The 20,735-nt window shown below is 51.7% G+C and overlaps 1 protein-coding gene across 1 annotated transcript in view; it reads right to left on the minus strand.

Moving 5' to 3' along the window:
- Nucleotides 1-20,735, minus strand: part of GRIK3 (glutamate ionotropic receptor kainate type subunit 3) — a 238,670-nt gene that overhangs the window by 40,967 nt on the left and 176,968 nt on the right. The window contains exons 8-10 of the mRNA XM_025392326.1: nucleotides 16,927-17,034; nucleotides 13,605-13,718; nucleotides 4,685-4,888 (exon numbers count right to left, since the gene is read on the minus strand). Of these exons, the coding sequence (XP_025248111.1) occupies nucleotides 4,685-4,888; nucleotides 13,605-13,718; nucleotides 16,927-17,034 (426 nt within the window). The remainder of the gene's footprint in view (nucleotides 1-4,684; nucleotides 4,889-13,604; nucleotides 13,719-16,926; nucleotides 17,035-20,735) is intronic.

Below are 20,735 nucleotides of genomic sequence, written 5' to 3' on the forward strand. Positions count from 1 at the left end.
GTGGCTTCCACCCTTTCATCTGTGCCATTCAGGGTCCCACCCCAGGTCCTTATCTCTGCTCTCCCTGAGCAGCTCTCGTCTCCACCTCCCAGGCTCCCTACAGAATGTGCTGATGACTCCTAGAGCTCAGCCTCCAGCCCTGCTCCTTCCTCCAAGTGCCCAGCCACAGGGCCAGCCATCTACGAGGACCCCAATCCCAACACATCCCAAATGGGTCTCACTATGTTTCCAAATCCTCAAATTTCTCCAGGGGGCTTTTGATGTGAGCAGGACACCATCACCTCCTTAACTGTCTGAGTAGAATTCCATGCCCTGTCCGTGACGCCTCCCTTATCCCTGCCTCCTCCATCCAACCAATCGCCAGCCTCATCGGTTCCACCTGCTTGTCTGCTGGCTGTGCATCAACTTCCCTCCTTTCCTACAGCAGCACTCTGAGTGAGGCCACCATGCTCGCCCTGCTCAGGTCCCAGCAATGGCCTTCATACTGGCTCAGGTTTGGCCCAGCAGCAGAGTGACCTTCCTCAAGTGCCAAGTTGATGTCACCCCCTGGCTCCACTTCAGTGGGCTCAAATTCTCCACAGCCCTCGGGATTAAAGTCCAGTTCCTCGGTTCAGCACCTGAGACTCTTTGAGGCCTGCCTCTTTCCTCCTTTTCCAGCAGCAGCCCTCCTCTTGGCTCCAGGCTCTCCACTCTAGGGGTTCTGCCTCTGCACTCTCCCTAAGTGGGCTCCTGGGCACCTGGTGCCGGGACACAGAAGCTCTGGATGGCAGATGGGGACTCCCAGTGTCAGAAAAGGCCAATGCCCCAAGTAAAGTAAGAAGATGGCACCTTGGTGGGTGCCTCAGTTCCCTATGCGTCTGATCAATGTGAGTCAGCTCCTCGAGGCTCCCTGTTTGGATCCAGTGGGGATAAGGTCTAGGTCCTGGACTACTGTGGCCTGGCAGGAAGACCATGGGTGAGGGGCCACCCTCCCACCGCCATCACATTCAATCTTGGACATACTTTAGATAGGGAGGCTGTCCCTGGAAGGAACAGTGATGAGAGGGACAGCTTCTGTGTACTGAGCATTTACTGAGCACCGGGAACTCGGCGAAGCATTTTGGTGCCATATCTCATTAAATCTTCCCACCAATGCTGGGCAGGAGGCTCTTTTATTGTCCCCATTTCGTAGATATGGAAATGGAGGCCAGAGAAATGGAATAACTTTCCCTCTGTCAGCTGAAATGTGCTGGACCCAGAATTTGAACCCATTTCGGTTAGATTCCAGAGTCATCAAAACACGTGGGAATAATTTAAGGCACGGATGTGAGTAGAAGATTTTTGAAAGAGGAAACAGACAAGCAGGCAGTAAATATAGAGAGAGCAAAATTTGGAAGAAAGATGGGGGATGGAGGGAATAATCGCTGCTATGTCTGGTTGTGTTTGTTGCCCCTATAGTTCAAGGTGACTTGGGGCAGGCGAGTGTGTCAGCAGGAGGCGATGCATCCTCTAGCTACCCCATCCTTCTCTGCAACCCTTGGAAGACCATGGGGCATGGGACGGAGGCGAGCAGGGAGTAGCCAGGAAGGGCTTTTTAAGTCCTGCTGGTCAGAGACTCCACCCAGGGCCTCCAAATGGGCCCCGGGGGGCAGATACTTACAAAGGTGGGCATTCATCATCTTTATGCCTACATTCAGATCCCTAATAAGGAAGTAATAATATTGCCAAGCCTTTACCATGCTTTCTATGGGCTAGGGAGAAGACTAATTATCTGATGACACTAATAAATGGTTATGATGTTATTAAAAATGGCACCAAGCTAGGATGAATAGGCTCATCAATTGTAGGGAATCGGGCTTAACAAGGTCTCCTGCATGTCCCGTCTGGCCTGTAACCCTGATGAATACTGGGCTGCCCAAAGCACTGCCTGGCTGCTTGGAGGCCGTGGACGACACTCCCTCCTTTTCCCAGCTGAGGGTCAACTTAGGGAGGTCAGGCTGATGCTGGGCTTCTCTGATCATATTCCCTTGCAAACAGTTCTTCAAAGCTCTCGGGCCCCTGGAGATGTTGTGAGTGGTGAGGGTGGTCCAGCTCCACTCACCTCCGCACACAGCCTCCACCTTCCGTGTGATCCTCCTTCCCACTGCCCAGCTTGCCTCTGCAAATGACAGCCTCAGAGCCTACCCGGAGCCCCAGACTCCAAGTCCCACTCATAAACGCAGGGGAGTGGATAAGATGGAGATGCCTCTGGGACCTGCTGACTAATTTCCATAATAATTATAGTTATTACTAATAACGGTGACACCACCACTCCCTTCCGTTTATATTGAATTCTACAATCTAGAAGCTGCTTCCCCACCAGTTGTCTCCTCTGAGGCTCACAACAAGCTGTGAAGAACACGGGGCAGGTATTATTATTCTCACTGTCAGGTTAGGAAAGTGCAGCTCAGGGAGATAAGGGGACTTCCTGAAGCCCCCTCCCCAGCCTCCAAGGAATAGGTATAAGGATAAAAATAAAAATAATAATAGTAAATACTGACATGGTGCTGACTATGTAATACACTATGTTAACTTAGTCCTCCCAACAATCTTACGAAGTAGGTCCTATTGATATCATTTCCCTTTTACAGATGCAGAAACTGAGACACAGAGAGGTTAAGAAACATCCAGGAAGGCACAGCTAGTAAGTGGAGGAGTTTGAATCAAACCTGGCTCAAGTTCACGCTCCTGACCATTTAGGTCTCCTATTAGACTTCCACAGGAGCCCAATTTGCTGGGGACTAGGAAATGACTCCACTGGGCCAGGCTCCAGCCTTCATGCCTTGAGCTCCAGCCCCTCCCCACTTGTGACCTCCAAGGTCTCTGCAGGGCAGCTCCCCTCAGACAGAGGCAAGGGAGCTTAACTGAAGGCCCCGATGCTGCCGGCTCCCATCCTGGAGAGGTGAAGTCATAATAAACCTTTGGCTGGTGCTCTGTGCGTTGTGAAGATCTCTGCATGAACCTTCCTCTGTCCTGCCCCTGGGGTCAGGATGGTTCTTTGTAGAAGCTGGAACACAGGGCTACAAGGCAGGGAGCCTCCAAATTCTGGCTCCACCACTTCATCTCTCTCTGCCTCAGTCTCTCCATCTGTAAAATGGGTGTTAATAACAGTACCTGCCTCATTGGGCTGTTAGAAGGATAAATGGGAGAAGGAATCTAGGGGTCCAGTATGGATCAGGTCCTTGAATTCAGCAGCAACTCCTGGATAGAAAATGCTGCAGTCAAGTTGAGGGCCCTGAGCTGAAAGGCAGGTCATGTTTATTGTGTGCCAGGTAAGCCTGTGGAAATGGTGCCGTATTTAATTCCCCCAACAACCACAGGAGTATGGTAGTTGCTAATTACTCCTATTTCAGGCAGGGCATGTTGGCTCATGCCTGTAATCTCAGCCCTTTGGGAGGTCAAGGCAGGAGGATTACTTGAAGCCAGGAGTTTGAGAACAGTCTGGACAACAAAGTGAGACCCTATTCTCCACCAAAAAAAAAAAAAGAAAAAAAAGCGAGGTGCTGTGCCTTGTGCCTGTAGTCCCAGCTACTCAGGAGGCTGAGGCAGTAGGATCACTTGAGCCCAGCAGTTTGAGGCTGCAGTGAGCTGTGATGGCACCACTGCACTCCAGCTTGGGTGATTCTGTCTCTAACAACAACAACAACAACAACAACAACAACAACAACAACAATTACTCCTATTTTAGAAATAAAGAAATTGAGGCTTAGTGAGATTGATGAACTTACCTGGTCACACAACAAAACTGAGGCTTGAACCCAGACCTGCTGGGCACAGCCTGGGCGTCTGAGAACTATGGTGTGTTTGCTCACAGCATCTTACCAGGGTCCCTTTTACTGAACTTACTCTGGGCCCAGTCTTGTGCCACTATGACAACGATCGCATGAGGAAGGGGTATTAACAGGCCCAATTTACAGATGGGGAAATTGCTCAGACAGGTCGAGCAACTTGCCCTGTTCACAAAGCTAACGAGGAAGAACTGGGACTCGAGCCTAGGACCTCCTGATTCCTTCCTTGCAGGGGTGTCCCCAGCCTGTGGCTTCTCCCTCTTCCTCCCTATATCCCAAGAAGCCCAGGACCCCCACCCCCCACCCCCACACCTGCCTGCTTGGTCTCCCAGCTGTCTTCAGTCCACTCCTGATCCCAGGCAGAGGAAGAGGCTAACTCCTTGGTGCTTCCAGCCCGGCCCTGCTCATCCCTTCTTCCCAGCTCTCAGCTTCCTGGACTCCCACTAGACCCAGAGTTACCTACCCAGGTTTCTCTCTGCGTCCCAGAATTTGGTGAAGTGTCTTGTGTGGGTGCCTTGCCCCATAGCTGCGGCATCCTCTGGTGGCTTTTAAAGGAGCAGAGGATACCAAGAAGCTGCAGGCCCCCAGAGCAAGTTCATCAAAGATGCCAGTGGGGCTAGTTCTGAATCAGATGGGTGCCAGTGCATCTTTGTGTGTATGGAGGGGAATGGCGTTGAGAACATGAGCAAGGCAGCCCACAAAGCTGGGGTGCACTTCTTCAGCTGAGGCCCCCCAGTCCTCAAGGTCATAGCATTCATCTCCATCACTCCTGTCCCCAGCGCCTTCCTCTGCCAGGCTGCCCAGCCCTGTGGTGCAGACAGTGCTTGACCGAGGCTCCCCGGGGTCCTGCGCCCTCCCGTGCTCCCATCCATGCTTACGTGGTCGATGAGCTCCTTGACCATGCCGTTCCACTGGCCCTTATCGTCCTGCGCCCCGTACTTGCCATCCTCCACCAGCCGGATCTCGTAGGAGAAACCAAGGATGTGGGCTAGCTCCTTTAGCAGGTCGATGCAGTAGCCCTCGAACCGGTCATTCCCGTACAGCGTCCTGTCTGACTTCCGAAACATGACGAAGGGCTCCTCCTGCAGACACAGATGGGCAGGGAGTGACGAAGACTGAGAGGGTAGGGCGGAGGCAGGCTTGCGCTGGAGAGTCAGGGCTAGGACCTCTGCTCATGTTTTTATAAACCACTTAGAGTGGCTTAGATAAAGGGCCCGTGAAGTCAGGAGCGGGAAAGCACATGTCCTGAGAGCCAGCTGGGGGCCTCACAAACGGCTACCTGGTACGGGGTGGGAGCTCAGTAGGCACTTCCTGATGTAACTGCCCAGTGGTTACAGAGCTAGTGAGCGGTGGAGCAGGGCTTTGAACTGGAGACTGATCCCAAAGCCCATGGTCTCTTTGCTGCACTAGTAATAGAGGCCAGGGTTCTCAGCGTGTGGTCCCTGTACCTGTACCCGGAGCATCAGCATCACTTGGGAACTCGTTAGGAACGCACATTGTCAGGCCCCACCCCAGACCTAACTGAACCAGAAACTCTGGGGAGAGCCCAGCGATCTATGTTTCCATCCTTCCAGGGAATTCTGATGTCCACTCAAGTCTGAGGACACTGCTGTAGAAAGCCCTTCAGAAAGCCGTCTGCTCTAACTTCTCTTCCAACTCCAATTTAAAAGATTAGATTTACACGCTGCCGGATGCTGTTCTCTCTTTCCAAGAACCTCCTCACTCCCCTGTGTTAGGATCCCAGGGGAATGATTACTGGTAACAGGGACAGCTCATTGGTATGTGGCTGCGCTGGGCATTGGTCAATTAGCAAATGAGTTTATGCCCATGGGGGGCCTAGCACAGAGTCCAGCAGAGCCCCAGAGCTCAGCAGACAGGAGCTGGTATCGCTTCATTTCACCTTAATGTCAGCCCTCTGGGGTGGGTATGAATAATCCCATTTTATGGATACAGAAAGTGAAGTTCATGAGGATATGTGACGTGTGCAAGCCCCCCTAGCTGTCAGGGAGAGAAGATCTGAATTCAGGTTAGTGTGATCCCAGAGTACAAGTTCTGTGCCTGAGGCCCTGAGACCTACAGTGCCCCTCCCTCGGAGGTAGGTGATCCCCAGGAAGACACTTGTACATCAGAGATGCCTGTCCCATGCCAGACCTCCCATCATCCACCCCCACCACCCACCACAGGCTTCTTCCTTTCTGGGTGATGGGGAGCCTGGGACGGGATTTGACCAGAGCATGACTTCGTCTGATTTCTCATTTAGAAACAAACCCCTGGCAACCCTGCAAAGAATAACTGGGAGAAGAGGCAGAAGGGCCAGTGGAGAGAGGCAATCCACTTCATCCAGTTGAGACATGCAGCAACTGTGGGCTCTGATGCAGCAAGGTCCCCAAATCCAGGTCAACACGCAAGTCCACGCTTCTGCCGGCACCGTCTACCCGGCTTCACTCACAAAGCCCCATCCCGCGTCCGTGATGGATGCGCTGAACTCCCAGAAAATTCAACGCAATTGAGTTCCTACTCTGCACCAGGCACTGATTTAAACTCTTTGTCACAGACTGTTTGATTTAAGCCTCACTAGCTTGCAAGATAGTAACACTGTTCCCATGTGATAGATGAAGAAATTCACGCTCAGAGAAGGTCAGTAAGTTGCCCAAAATCACACAGGAGCTGAACTACAGAGATGGGATCCAGTTCCAATCCTTCCCAGTCAGCTGCACCTCTGTCTGGCTTGGCTCTCCTGTCTGTTCCCTGGGGTCAGACATTCCAGAGTTAATCTGCTTTTCCAGATCCCCAAATCAGGTAAAGGGCTGCCATCCTAGAGCCTGTTCCTGGACAACTCTAGTCTTCTTCTGACTCACCTGAACCTCCTTCCTTCGCCCCCGTCCTGTTCCTGCCTATAGCTCCTAGGCCTCTTTCTGTCAGCCAAACGTCCCCAGACCTGCCTCAGCACCCCCACGTAACGGAATGTCTCAAGCCTTTAGTGACTGTGTGACCACGGTTAGCTGACAGAATGCATGGAAACCAGGAAGCTCATGTCCGCATGCCCAGATTAAGGCACATGCTTAACTATGGAGGCGCCTCATCCTTCTTTTTTTTTTTTTTTGAGACAGAGTCTTGCTGTGTCGCCCAGGCTGGAGTGCAGTGGCCGGATCTCAGCTCACTGCAAGCTCCGCCTCCCGGGTTTACGCCATTCTCCTGCCTCAGCCTCCCGAGTAGCTGGGACTACAGGCGCCCGCCACCTCACCCGGCTAGTTTTTTGTATTTTTTAGTAGAGACGGGGTTTCACCGGGTTAGCCAGGATGGTCTCGATCTCCTGACCTTGTGATCCGCCCGTCTCGGCCTCCCAAAGTGCTGGGATTACAGGCATCCTTCTATCAACTGGCAGGGTCATTCCCTTGACCTCATAAACCCCTGGGTGGGATGGGCAGTGGAAGGCCAGGTGAAGACCCTCGTCAGAGGTTCTAGGAGCAGATGCTCACCAGCAGCCTCCTGCTAGGCTCCTGCTGTGGCGGCAGGCTTGAGTCTTTGGTCCTCTCTCCCAGCAGTGCTACTTCTCTAGATCCCATCCTGATCCATGCTTGATCCACTGGAACTTTTCAACAGTCCTTTGGGATGCTTCAGGGAAAGAGTTGGTGGGAGTGGAGCAGTCTCTGAATCCCCAAGGGATTCCTGACTATCCAGGGATTCTGAGAAAACCACTTCCCAGTCTAACTGGGTAGGAAGCTGGACCCTCGGCTAGGTGCCATGCTTAATCACAGTGCCTCTCTCACTCGCCTTCCAACCAAGTAGGCAGCTCAACAAGGTTGGAGAAGAGTCCAGGTGGGGCCTGGGAAAAGTGCTGAGGCTGGAGGATGGAGGACATTGGCTGGTTCACGCACTGCCTTCATGCAAATTCATCTCTGGGCAAAACTCCTGCATCCCGGCATGGGGCCTGGCGAGCAGGGTCTTTTGGTTGATGCTCTTGTGCAATGGACAAGTTGCACCACTGCACCTGGTGGCCCTGACTTTAGCTGATGGAAAGAATTAGAGAGAAGGTACCATCTTTCCCAGAGGATCCACCAACCACACATAGAATCCTAGGCAAAATTCACCTCCTTCTGTAAAATGGAGAAAGCAATAGAACCTGCCTTACAAGGTGGTTGTGAGGATAAAATGAGTCAGTCTATGAAAAGCACTCAGAATAGTGCCTGGCAACTGTTAGCTGCCATTATTATTATTAATTATTATTAATCATTATCATCCTTATCTTTTTCTTGTATGCTATTTGGCCGGTTACTGCAATGACCTTTGCAGCCTAGAGGCCACGCCCAGTGTCTTCAAAGGTTAAACTCATGGCTGATAGTGGAAAACCATTTCAGGAAAGGTCCCTGAGACAGCTCACTTCCTGACCCTGTCTTCACGCCCCTCCCTGGCCTGATCCTCTAAAATTAGCACTTCATTTGTGAAGTCACCACAGCCCCAGAATCTATACATCTCCATATAAATATGCTGCCTTCAGAGCAGCTGTAAAATGCCATTAATTTCGGGAAGTGCTTTTCGGATGGCATACATATTTAACAGCCAAAGCCCAGAGCATTAAAATGGTGCTCGCCTTAGTAATGTGTCTCTAGACCTGCAACATTTCCTAGGGGGTAATTCTGAACTCCGCCAACTACTTATTCATGGACTATTTCACAATTTATTACTGGAAATGTCCAGACAGCCAATTCACAAGCTCTCTCGGCTGCTAATCGATTGCTCAGTGAAGGTGCCCTCAATTTCATAACTTCACGCTCTCCTATTGCTCTGGGAGAACAGCCGTAGGAACAGGGGTAATATTTCTCTTCAACAAGTCACAGAAAACAGGGGTCCAGAAAAATAACCGTTTCTGACTTACCATTGCTAGGGCTCTTGGTCTGGTTTCTCTCTGATCACTTACCCCAGCGTGCAAGCCAGGCCTAGTGCTAAGCCTCTCCCAGTGACAGGGCCCATGGAGTTGGAAGAGGGAGACTTGGGGGTTATCCTCAATTCGGGAAGGATCCAGGGGTTAGCTACCTGATACCTGGGTTCTGAAGCTCCCTTCTGACAGGTAATGTCAGCCCACAGTCACACATGCACGCATAAGTATACACAATGTCCTTGGCACAAATGCACCACATTTTCAGATGTCCTGTCTGCCTAACCCTTCTCAGACACAGAGGCCAAGGACATTGGACCTGAGGTCTTGGCTTCAGCCAGTTAGAACCAGCACACAGTATCAGGAGTCCTGTTCTCCCAGCAGGAGGGGCCTAGAATGGTTCCCAGCCTGGGATAGTTCTCCCAGCCCACATTCCAGCCCCAGCTTTTTCCCCTCTCCTGCTGCTGGGTGCTGAGTGTTGGGCTTGCCTGGCAGGCAGTTGAGCCTATGTGGGTCACGATGTGCACACGGCACAAATTCACCCATCAGTTAGTATCCAGATACCCGTGTGTAGCTGGTCCCACACCCACCCACACACCCGCAAGCATGCCCACACCGTGGCTCACATCGGCAGCCAAACGAATCTTGAACCTTCAAAAGCTGGGCCCCGAAGAGTGGGCCGGGTGTGTTTTCTCAGTGTGTGAGCTGAGGTTTGGGCAGATGAATTTTTCATGAGCTCGTGGAAGAGTGGAACCAGAACAGAGGCTGGGGCCGGGCGGCGAGAGGGTGGGGGAGGGCAGGCATCCAGGCTCCTGCTGCTGCTGTTTCGATCTCAGGAATGGGGAAGGCTGCCAGTGGCTCTGAGGGGCCAGAAAGGGCAGTGCCAGGGCTCTGTCCATCTGTCTGTCCAGGGTAAGGCATCTTTAGCACCTAACGCTGGGAGTTCAAGAGAGGGGAGAATAGTAGGTAGGTTTGGGGGCAGCTCACACAGAGCTGCTGCTTTCTGCTACACCGGATTCCTGGGAAAGAAAGGGGAGGAGAAACTCCCCCTCATCAGGGGTCTTGGATCCAGGCCCTGTTCCCTAGAGGCAGAGCAGTTTGATGTTGTGTACTGGTACCTTGGGACCTGCCTGTCACTCAAAGTGCTGTTGCCCTGACAACATCCTCCCAGACAGGCTGGGGCTGTGCTCTCAGCAGGAGGTGCTGGCCCTACATTCAGGCTGCCAAGCATGGGGCTGGATTTTCAGCCACAGGGACTGGGGCTGGGCCAGGCTGGGCCACTCCCTGTCACCTTTTAGCTGTCCCAGAGAGCCTAAGCCTGAGAGCATTCCCTAGGGCTCCAAGGCATGCAGACCATGCTGAGCCTTTTGGGAATATTCTCTGGAGCATCTGGAGCAACTCTAGTTTCAGGGGGCCCTAGACCAGTTCTTGCGTGGGAGCGAGCATCTCTTCTCTCCCAGGAGACTCCGAGGACACTTCCGGCTAGACAGACTTTCTTGGAGGCCCATGTAAAGACTGTGTCACATCCTCTGTCCCCATTAGGGATACTCCAGAGGTCATTCCCTCCATTCCCCTGCCTCCAGGAAGAGTAGGCTTCTCTCACTGCCCCATAGGGAGAAGCACACCTCACCCTCCAATGATCTCTGGACACTGGGGATGGAGAGAGCTGAATCATCAGTCACCCCCAGGCCACATGAGTATTTGATACTACATCATGGGGTTAAGATGGTCAGTGGCCCCATCCATGGGCGGCAGGATATCTGCTTCAGGAGCTGAGACCATGGCCAAGGTAGAAGGTGAGGTGGTGGTTGATCTGGAGTTCTATATCTCAGTAGGAGACTAGAGCTATGAGGGAACCAGGAGGCTGCAAACCCTAATGCCTCCAAGGGCCAGCTGAGAAACACAACTATAAGAAGCAGCCCAGTGTAAACAAATAGGGAGGGCTGGGGACAGAGTGAGGGACTGTGGTGAGCCAGGGAATGGCCATGAACCTGGAAAGCATTCAAAGGCAAATTAAGTTTGTAACACAACAGCCTGTGTTAGAGATCACCCCTGTGGCCATGGGCAGGGGTCTTTGGTGAAGTTCAGGGCTCTGCCTATGGACAGAAGTGGAGGTTTTCTCAAGATCCCTCACTCTGCATGCTGTATTCAAGCTGAGTTCACTGGGGACTGGATTTGTAATCAATAATAATGAATAACAATAGCAGCTGTCACTTAGTCACTTAGCACTCTGTGCCACTTTATTAATCATTCATCCTCTGAACTCTACGAAGTAGGTACGACTATTATCACCTCCCTTTTTCAGGTGGAGAAACTGAGGCACAGGGCGGGTAAGCAATTTCTCAGGTTCATAAGGCAAATCAACATCAAAGCCAGGACTCCACCCCAAAGGTCTGTGTTTTTGATCATCAAACTGTTCTTTCCTCATGTCCTGGTGCCACTGCCTGTCCCAAAGAGCTGCTGGGGTTGTGTCTGCCCAGATGCCTTGCAGCTGAAAGGCTCTGGGACAGATGGAGCTGTGACCAGGCTATGGGCCAAGACAGGTTCTCTCCTTTCATAGCCCTGGGGTTCCTAGGAACCAGCAGGATACTGGGAATGCAACCTCTGGGGACTCAGTGAGCACAGCAGGTCAGGGATCTTTGCAAGAAGCTGCAAGTATTGACAGAGAAGCTGTAAGTACTCACAGGTCAAGAGCATGGGGTGTCTCCTGGATTCTGCCTCTGCTTATGTAGCAAAAATCCCCCGTGCCTCTGCAGAAGGGTTTTATGCCCTTGAAATCAGGCTGCTGCCATTTTAATAAAATTTAACCCCATGGTCTTTCAAGGTGCTTATATTTTGTATCCTTTTGGTATATTATCTTTAGCTTGCCTCTTACTGTTCAGAGTATTGTTTTGTGACTGAATCACCTTAGCTCATTTAATCATCTCTCTTCCTAATCTCCGAAATCATCCTAGTTTTACCTTTTTTTTAATCTTGCCTTGTGAAAAGTGTTTTATTTATATCTCACATTTTATGCAGCTCTGCTTTTAATCTTTTACCACCTTTTTATTATTTTATTTTTACCCTTTTATATTTTAGCTTTGTCACACTTTTATCCTTTCGCTTTTTGACATTTGGGTGTTACATTTTTTACCTTGTCTAGTCAGAGCTGTAAATTATTTAATTTTTCATCTTTCTTACTATCTTTCCTTTTTATCTCATTCCTTATCTTCATTTTCTCTTTATTATTTTCCTTTTAACCTTTTTATTTTGTTCTCTTTTTAACCCTCCTTTATCTTTTCTATTTTTATCCACATCAACATCTCTTTAATTGCACATTAGTCTTCACCCTAATCCCTTTGCTCTTGTTATTTGTTTATTTTCATCCTTTACATTTTTACATCACAGTTTTTTTTTTTTTTACCCTGTTCCTCTTGAGACATTTTTGCTTATTGGTTTTAGTAGACTGATTTTTATATTTGTTTAGTAAACAAAGTTGATCAATAAAGACCAGCAGGATGTGTGGTTTTAGGGAAGATGCTAGTAGGGGTCTTGCTCCAAAGAGGGGGGCAGGTGTCCCCCGAGACCACCTCCTCAGGCTCTGTCAGCAGCTTTTCTGGAGCTACCGTGAGATCTCTATCATCTTTAGCTCAGATCCTCTCAATCATCCTAACCCCGAGGGCTGATGGTGAGACTCACAGGCTAACATTTATCTCTGGATGCCGACAGGATGCCTGGTATCTGCCGCTCCCTGGGCTACCTGGAAGAACGGCTTTTCCCCTGTTACTTCCCTTCCTGTTCCATGACATCTGCCACCCAGCCACCAAGCACATATACAGTGAATCATCCCAGGGAGGAGGACCTAAGACCACCCAGTAGGGCATGGTTCAGCTGCCTCTGGGGACACATGGGTGAGAACAAGCCCCATCTGAGCACGTGGAAGGGGCCAGGTATAGGGTGACCAGTCTGGCCCTGGTTCTGCTCCAGGGCAGCCTCACTATATCCAAACCAGGTTGAGCTCCCTTTTGTGTAGAGGATTGACCCCAGCATGTGGTCCTTATAAACATATTTGCTTTATTATAAGTAGGGGCTAACTAGAGCCAGCATTGTCCTCAAAGGGTCTTCAGTCATAATTCACCAGGCTGTGACTGGGCTGCCTCTCCCCAGGATGGCCCGACTTGAGCCCCCAAAAGCAGGGCTGTGTCCCTGAGAGGATCTGTCCTGAGTCTCTGGATACCCCTGAGGCCTTCCAGGAGGGACAGGCACACATGGAGTGGGCACAGCACTGGCAGCACAAGGAGGCCAGCAGCCTGGGTCTGTTCTCCTGCCCACGTGTGAGCTCAAAGGCGCAGAGAGCCCATGGGAGGCCCCCAGAGTTGCTTCTTGGGTTGAAGCGGGTCAGGAGAAGGCGGTGCTATTCAGTTGGGGAATGGAGAGAAGATGGGGTGTGATTCCAGTCAGGGGGTGTGGTGGTGGTTGACAGCTCTCAGAAGGGCCACTGTAGAATGCGGCATGTGTACAAGCTCCCAGCACCTGCTGGGCTCTCGAGGTGTGGCCACAGCACCCACCCCAGCTGGGGTGACTTGTTGGAAAAGTTTTTGCATGGGAACTGGGGTGGGAGAGGCGGATCCTCACTGAGGTTGCAATGGGCAGTCAAACCCCCTTAATTCCACTTAATATCCAGCGTGGTTCCTACTCAGACTTCAAGGAACTGGGGAGTGAGTGGGAGTGACATGCAAAAACACAGCAGCTTCCGCCCGTGGCAGTGAGCAGCACTGCTGCACTCCAGCTGCTCTCTGAAAGCTTTCTACTAACTCTAAATGTCTCCACCTACCTGCAGCCTCCATCTTCTGGGTGGAGGGGATAGAGGGGACTCTTCAGCCCAAATGGCCACCCCACCCCCAGGTTGGACAGTCCTTCCTGTAGGGGCTGCAGGCTCTTACCAGGACTGTGGTGACAATGAGTGATCTGTTTGTCAGAGAGTCGGTGACATTAGGACCTCGGCCTTTGGCAACCTCTGTGATGTTGAGCCCGTCGGCAGGACTCCACACTCCAACCTGGATGGACAGACAGACAGAAAACAGGGTGTCGAGTTCTTGGTCTACCCATCCTTCCTCCATATCGACAATGAGACCTTCATCTCATTCCCATTCATCATGAGCCTCATTGTCATGATCATCATCATCATCACCACTGCCACTGTGTTTCCAGTTAACCGCTCTGGACAACATCCCTGCTGCTCTCCCTCCTCTCCTGACGAGGGTCCCAAGGTGTTGAATCCCCGAATTCTGCCACCTCCCTTGACGGCAAGCCCATCACAGCTGAAGGGAAAAATGCAGAGAGAGACAGCAAATGCGAAGACAGCCACAAGGGTCTCAGGGCTGAGCAGATGCCAATCAGGGGCTGGAGGGAATCAGGGGTCTATGGTCAGTTTCAGGTCCTGCCTTGGGACACAGTCTTGGTGGCTGTTTGGGGGTGGCAGCACAAGGAGGGAATGGACCTCACTGGGAAATGCTGCTGGGTTTGGAGGCGGTTTGCTTTGTGGTTTTACGTTTAAAACTGGCAGACACCCAAACCGAGGTGGAATAATCTCTCTCCCTACCGCGTCCTTGTGGATATTAAGCCTGAGGCTAGAGGTAGAGAAGGAAAGGTCAAGTTTAGAAATCATCCTAAAGCCCTGGGCCTCTTGAAGATCATTTTTGACCCAACTCTGGCCCACTCTGCCTGATCTCAGCTCCTCTCACTCAAGGAAGGTTTCTGCATGCCCACTCTGTCCTTGGCCCAGTTGGGGGGTACTCAGGACACTTAATCAATTAAACAGAGAGGCTGAATGCAAACATCCCATTAAGAGAGCTGTGCAGAGCAGATAGCAGAGAGACATGTAATTATGCTTGGGTAATTCTGCCTTAATCCTCCCAAAGCCACCGGTTGGAGCTGGCTGGATCAGCTATGACCCGGCTTAGCAAACAGAAGTGATAATATGAGAGGCAGAGTGGCTGTGTGTGGGAGCTCAGCATCCTCTCAGGGCAGGATCCCTGCCTACGTAGACCACCCAGGGCCATGAGGAGAGGAAACAGGCAGACGGCATCAAAGAGGCTCTTCTTTTAAGTGGGCTGAGCTCAGAGCCAAACTCAGCTTGAGCGTGCCTAGCAGAGCACCTGGGTGCAGGAGGTGCTTGGCAAACATCTGTTCAGAGGCCACATGAAGAGCACAAACCTTCATTCCAGCAAGCATCTACTGAGCTCCGACTGCATGCCCTGTTAGATTCCAGGTGCTATGGGGATGTGAGGCCAGTTAGGACTGAGGAGGACCAGCCTGTGGAGGCTCTGTGCTCACAATCTGGGTGGCTGTGACCCGGGGCTTCTGGTGAGTGCCTCTGGCAGGCTAACCTCTGCCCAGGAATAATAGAGCTTTTCTTGAGTATTAGCTATGGCCAATTTGAACCAGCTGCTTGGAGGGCTGTTTGGAGAAGATTGTTGCAGGTGGGCTCAGATGGAAAGAGTACTCGAATGACGGATTATTGATGCCTTTTATGGCACGGGGCGGGAAGTAGTGGCATACGTGCCACCTAATTGCCCTCCCTAGAATTTTAGGTTATCCCTAGAGATGGGTAGCTGAGAGAGCAAAAGTGGGACAGCTACTTGACTGAATACTGCATTCACTCTAGCACTGCCAGAGGAGGAAGTGTGCTCTCCATCACTGCAGGAGCTTAAATAGAAGCTGGACGATCTCTTGATGAGAACTCACAGAGTTTGTGTAGGGTTAAGCAAACTGGCCCCGATGATCTTAGGAGAGGAGGCCATAACCCCTGTTATTAAGGGACTGATACTATATATGGCGTAAAATAATTACAGAGTAATAGGGAGGCTTCCCCAGCCACCTCCTCCCCTGCACAGTGGCTCCCATGAGTCGCTGGGAAAGTCGGGAGAGACTGGAATAACTGTGGCCACAGGTACAAGGAGGACAGCATTGAGCTAGGCAGAGCCAGGCCTTTGCCTGAGGGACAGAGGTCACATCTTGCAACCAGGGCAATTGTGTGGGCAATAGCCTGGAGGTACAGGAGGGAGGGAGTGTGATGGAGCCATGGGGTATGTTTCAGGGAGATGTGGAAACGAGGCCCAGAGAGGCCACTTGGTGCATTTCTTGGAGAGCTGAAGTTTAATGACTTGGCACTAGGGAGCCATGGGCAGTTTTAGAGCAGGGCAGAGCTGTGCTTGGGGAAGCCTCATCTGTGTGTATACTCCGGATGGCTGGAAGGCTCAAGAACCAGAGCGGCATGTTAAAATAATCTACATAAAAGGCTTGAACCTGGGCACTGCCAGGGTGGAGAGGACAGAAATCAGTCTTGAGGCCCAGAGGCATCTGAAGTGGCCCCTCCACTCTGCTGGCTTCTGCTCCCTACATTTCATAGACAACAACTTGCAGGGTTGTGGAGGTTCCCTTGTGGCTCCCAGGAACCCACTTGCTGGGGACAGAGTGTGGCTGAGCCCCCGGACGCCAGGTCCCAAGGGATGCTGTGAATTGAGGGCTCATATTAAATCTCCCTTCTTGGCCCAGTAGCCTGACATTGACAGAATATGCTGAAGGTTCCCAGGGACTGGGATTGGCCTTATTAAAACATCTCTATGTTAGCCAGATGGGAGGCCCCAGCCCCAGGCAGGCCCGCTTTCCTGGTCCAAACTCTCTGGAATCGCAGAGGCCTTAGAAGCCCAGAGCGAAGGAACTCAGAATCCATGTGCTTCAACTTCTTTCCAAGGGTAAGAATCACCTTCAGTCTCCCAGACAAGCAACGGCTCTATCTTTGCTTAAATGTCTCCAGTGACAGTGAGCTCACTACTCAAAGGGGAGACACTCTCTGGTTAGAAAGGTTTTATGTTTTTTGTATTCTTAAATTTTTACCCAAGAACATGTCTGTCCTTCTGCTCCATGACAGCCCTGCAAGGGCTCAGAGACAGTCCATCCACCCCATGGGCCTTGGTCATGCTTCCCAGGTTAGGCATCCCCGGCGACCCTTACGCACAGAGTGACACTGTGGGTGTCTGCCACAGCCAGGCCACTGGCTTCTGTACCCTCCAGTCCAACCAGGCCTTCCTGTTCTCTGACGGGTCCCCAAGAGCTACAGGCTACACTGGACTGAGTCAATCCCTGAGGGGCAGCTGGACTCTGTCTTGCCCCTTGCCTCTGGGCCTCTGCCTGAGGTCTGCCCTAGGAGATTTAAGAAGCCCCTGCTCCTCCGCCTGCCCTCCCTCTCCTGAGACCACGCACCTTCTCGAGGCCATCCTCTTTCAGGCTGATGATGTCCAGATCAAAATCCGTCCGCAAGCCACTAGTTTTGTTGAAAACAATTCGTCCAGTTAATCCTTCCCATTGAGCCTGCGGAGGGGAGAGGGCAGAGCGGCAATTCCTCGGGCTCATAAATCATCATTCGGTACAACTGTACAATGCTTCATTTTAATTACTCCTTGCACTGATACTGTTCCCCCAAGACCATGATTAATTAATAATCACCTCCATCATTGCTCGGGCTGCGGTGCGAGCCAGCGATTTCCATAAATTCTATTATGCTCTTTAGCCAGCTTTACATTTGCACCTTCTCGTGTACAACATCGATCTTGGATGCGCTCAAATGAGTCCCTGCCCTGAAGTCATGGGAAGGGGGAGGCCATGTCAGATCCTGGGAGACAGGCAGGGAGGCAGGCGGGCAGAGGTGGGGCAGGCAAGGCCTGCCAAGAAGCAGAAAAGCCAAAGGGCCAAGCTGGCCTTGGCTGTAGAACCAGATGTTTGGCGTAGCCCCCTGAAAGGCAGGGGAGACTGAAATCACCCCCCACCCCTGCCTCCCAACTCCAGTCCCATATGTGTTGTGGTTAAGAACTCCGGGGTCTGAATGCTGGGTCCAACCACAATTAGCCATGTGACCTTGGGTATTTCATTTTACCCCTCTGCCCCAGTTTCCTCATCTGTAAAATGGAACTAATCATTGCATCCATCTTACCAAATGCTGTAAGAGTGAAATGAGATAAGCCATATAAAATACTGAGAATGGTCCCTGGCACAAGATGAACCCTGAATACGTGGTAGCTTTTTTGTTATTTTTGTATCGTCATTAGCATCATTAACACACAGAGAGGCAGGCAGAGGTTGGGGCAGACCTAAAGTGGGAAAAGCTCCATCTTCTACATCAGGGGTTGGCATACTATGGCTGGAGGGTCAGCCTGGCCCCTGGCTGATTCTGTAAATGGTTTATTAGCTCACAGCCATGCCCCCGTGTTTACATACTGCTTTTGTGCTGCAACTGTGGAATTGGCTAGTTGCAGCAGAGACTGTGTGGCCTGCAAAACCTAAACTATTTTCTATGTGCCCCTTTACAGAGAAAGCTTGCTGACTTGATTCTAGATAGCATCTTTCCTGCGGGCCGAGAACATTGAGTCTACAAGGTCCTTTCACATTGTTCACGCCTTGTAACCTCCACAGCAGCCGTGGGAGGTTGGTTCCCACTTTACAGACGACGAAGCAGACCTCAAGGGGGTCATGGGTCGTCCAAGCTCACAGAGTAGAACAAGAGGCAAAGCCAAACTAGAACCTGGGATCCCAGGGCCCCACACCTCAGTCTGGACCTGTTTCCCTCCTCCAAGAACTTAGGATGGCAGCTGGTGCACAGTTAAATACCCGAGCCTTCTGTGTCAGTGGCAAGAACAAGGCCCACACATCCTGGAGTCCTTGGGAACAAATGTGGGCTTGGGAGCAAGAGGAGGGGAGAAAATCTGGGAGCTCACACAGCCAGACTGGGCCAGAGAGAGGGTGGACGAGGGAGGGAGGATATCCGGAGAAGAGGCACGGGGCAATGGAAGGAGGTCTGAGTAGTGGGAGCCTGGCTCCCAGTCCTTGCTTTGCTGCATTGGGTTCCTAACCACTCCGAGCCTTGCTCCCTTGCAGATTCTGAATCGGGCTCCACAGCCTCTCCCTGCCGAATGCCCCCAGCACCCATGCATACACTCACAGTTCAACCCACAAGGTCATGGGTCCACAGTTCCCTGGAGTTTTATTGACAAATCCCAAATGAAAATCCTTAGACATCTCCAAGCACATGGGCAGCTCTAAGACACTTTTCCAGGCAAATGGGTAGGTGGGTAAATGTGCATAAAAAATCAGGCAGTGGGGCCATGCTTTGGAGGAGAGGAGGCTATAAAACCAAAGTGGTTAGAAAGTGGGCTCTGCACAAACAAAGCAACCACTCTGAGCTTCAGGAAGAGAGAAATTACCTACCTCACAGGTATGAAAAGGCATATAGAGTGCTGGGCACAGTGCCTGCATACACGATCACAAGGATGTGACAGAGGTTATTATTTCTCCTTCGTGCCTTCCCTCTCTGTTCAGCTCCCTTAGATTAGGGCTGGCCTCTGGCTGGGAAGGGAGGACCAGTCACTTGGGCCCTGGCCCAAGGCTCCAGTAGAAAGCTGGTCACAGAGGGCTATTATCCTTCCCCACATGAGCTCATTCAGTTCTCACTGTGACCCTGCCAGGTGGGCATCAGCATTGCCCCCATGTTCCAGATGTGGACACTGAGGCTCAAAGAGGGACTGAATGATGCAGGTCTCAAGTATTGGGTGGGACAAGACAGATTAGCTGCAGTAGCAGCGCTGAAAGGCCTGGGGTGGAGGCACCCAAGGTGGAGTTGGGGAAGCTTACATGGCGCCTAGGGAGCTGGGGACCAAGGGGTCAGGAACAGAGATTAAAAGATGCATCAGAGAAGGTAAAAGCCACTGTTTATGACTTCACAGGCAAGCTCAGCTTCCCTCAGGCTGGCTCCCCAGTCCCTCCGTCTTCTCTCCTCTGTGGGCCCCATGCCCTCGGGCTATCTCTTGGCACCCACGGGAAATCACAGCAGGTGCCTTCAAACCTGCACTGTGAGGAAAGCCTTCCTGCCTGTCAGCTATAGAGGCATTAAATGCCAGCAGGTGCACGGCCTGTCTGTGGGCGGGTGAGCAGGGCAGGCCAGGGAGTGCAGACAGCTCCTCCCCGTGACATTTCCTGCGCTGCCCGCCCCCTCTAGCCACCGCTCAGGACTTGCTAAATGAAAGATGCTTCACACGCTCTGAACTCCGGCCTGGTATTTTCCAGCTCCGCTCAGAAATGCCAAGTCTTTAAAATGATTTACTGTCATGCAATCAGATGGGGAGACGGGCAAGTTGGAAATGGTATGAGGGAGGACTGTGCTGGGCTCAGGCAGGCATCTGAGCTTTGGTTGTGGCCAGCTGTGGGACCACAGGCACCACGGGGCTACTCTGGGCCTTGGCCACGTCCATGGACCTAAAATGGAGATAGGATAAATGTTTCTGAAAGAGTTCTGTAAGGGAATGTGAGCAGTGAGGGTCACTCATTGGGCCTGGGAAGGAGAACAGAGCTCCTCTTTCTATGGCGGGCAGTGGTGAATCTGCTCCCCTCAGGGACTCACAGCTGAGCCTCAAAATTTCCAAGGGTTGAGAGGTGAAGTGTGAACAGGGTGGGTGTTACTGAAACAATGTGGCCTGGAGATCTGGTAGTGGAACCCCATTAGCAAACAGGAAGGCACAGTGATAACAGTAGCGATAGCGGACGTAACGGTGACGGCAGCCAACCTGTTCAGCACCTGCTATGAGCCAGGTGCTGTCCCTAGTGTGACACACGTGCTGAAACTCACTAATTCTCAGAACAACCCGATGATAAGGTGCTATTGTTATGTCCACTGGATGGAGGAGGACACTGAGGCACAGAAAGCTTCAGTAGCTTGTCCGAGGTCATGCAGTTAAAAAGTGGTGAAGCTTCCAAGTCACTTTTGTCTGGCTCCTAAGGCTCTCAAATTTCCCGATTGAGCCAGAGGAGCAATAGGACCAAGTTGCAGCCTGGGACACTGAGACCCTCACAGTGGCCTCACACATGGCTGCTCAGCAGGAGGCCTGCTGAGGAAGGGGGTGCAGGGGGCCGAAAGTCAGGTCTCAGAGTTCCCTGAGAGCAAGCCAATGATCGCCCAGCCAGGGCCCTGCTCAGGGCATTGGACAGTGGGATGTCCTGTGCAGTTTTGAGGGATGAGAAGCTGG

Source organism: Theropithecus gelada, chromosome 1 (genome assembly GCF_003255815.1).
Source record: "Theropithecus gelada isolate Dixy chromosome 1, Tgel_1.0, whole genome shotgun sequence".
Lineage (NCBI taxonomy): Eukaryota > Metazoa > Chordata > Mammalia > Primates > Cercopithecidae > Theropithecus > Theropithecus gelada.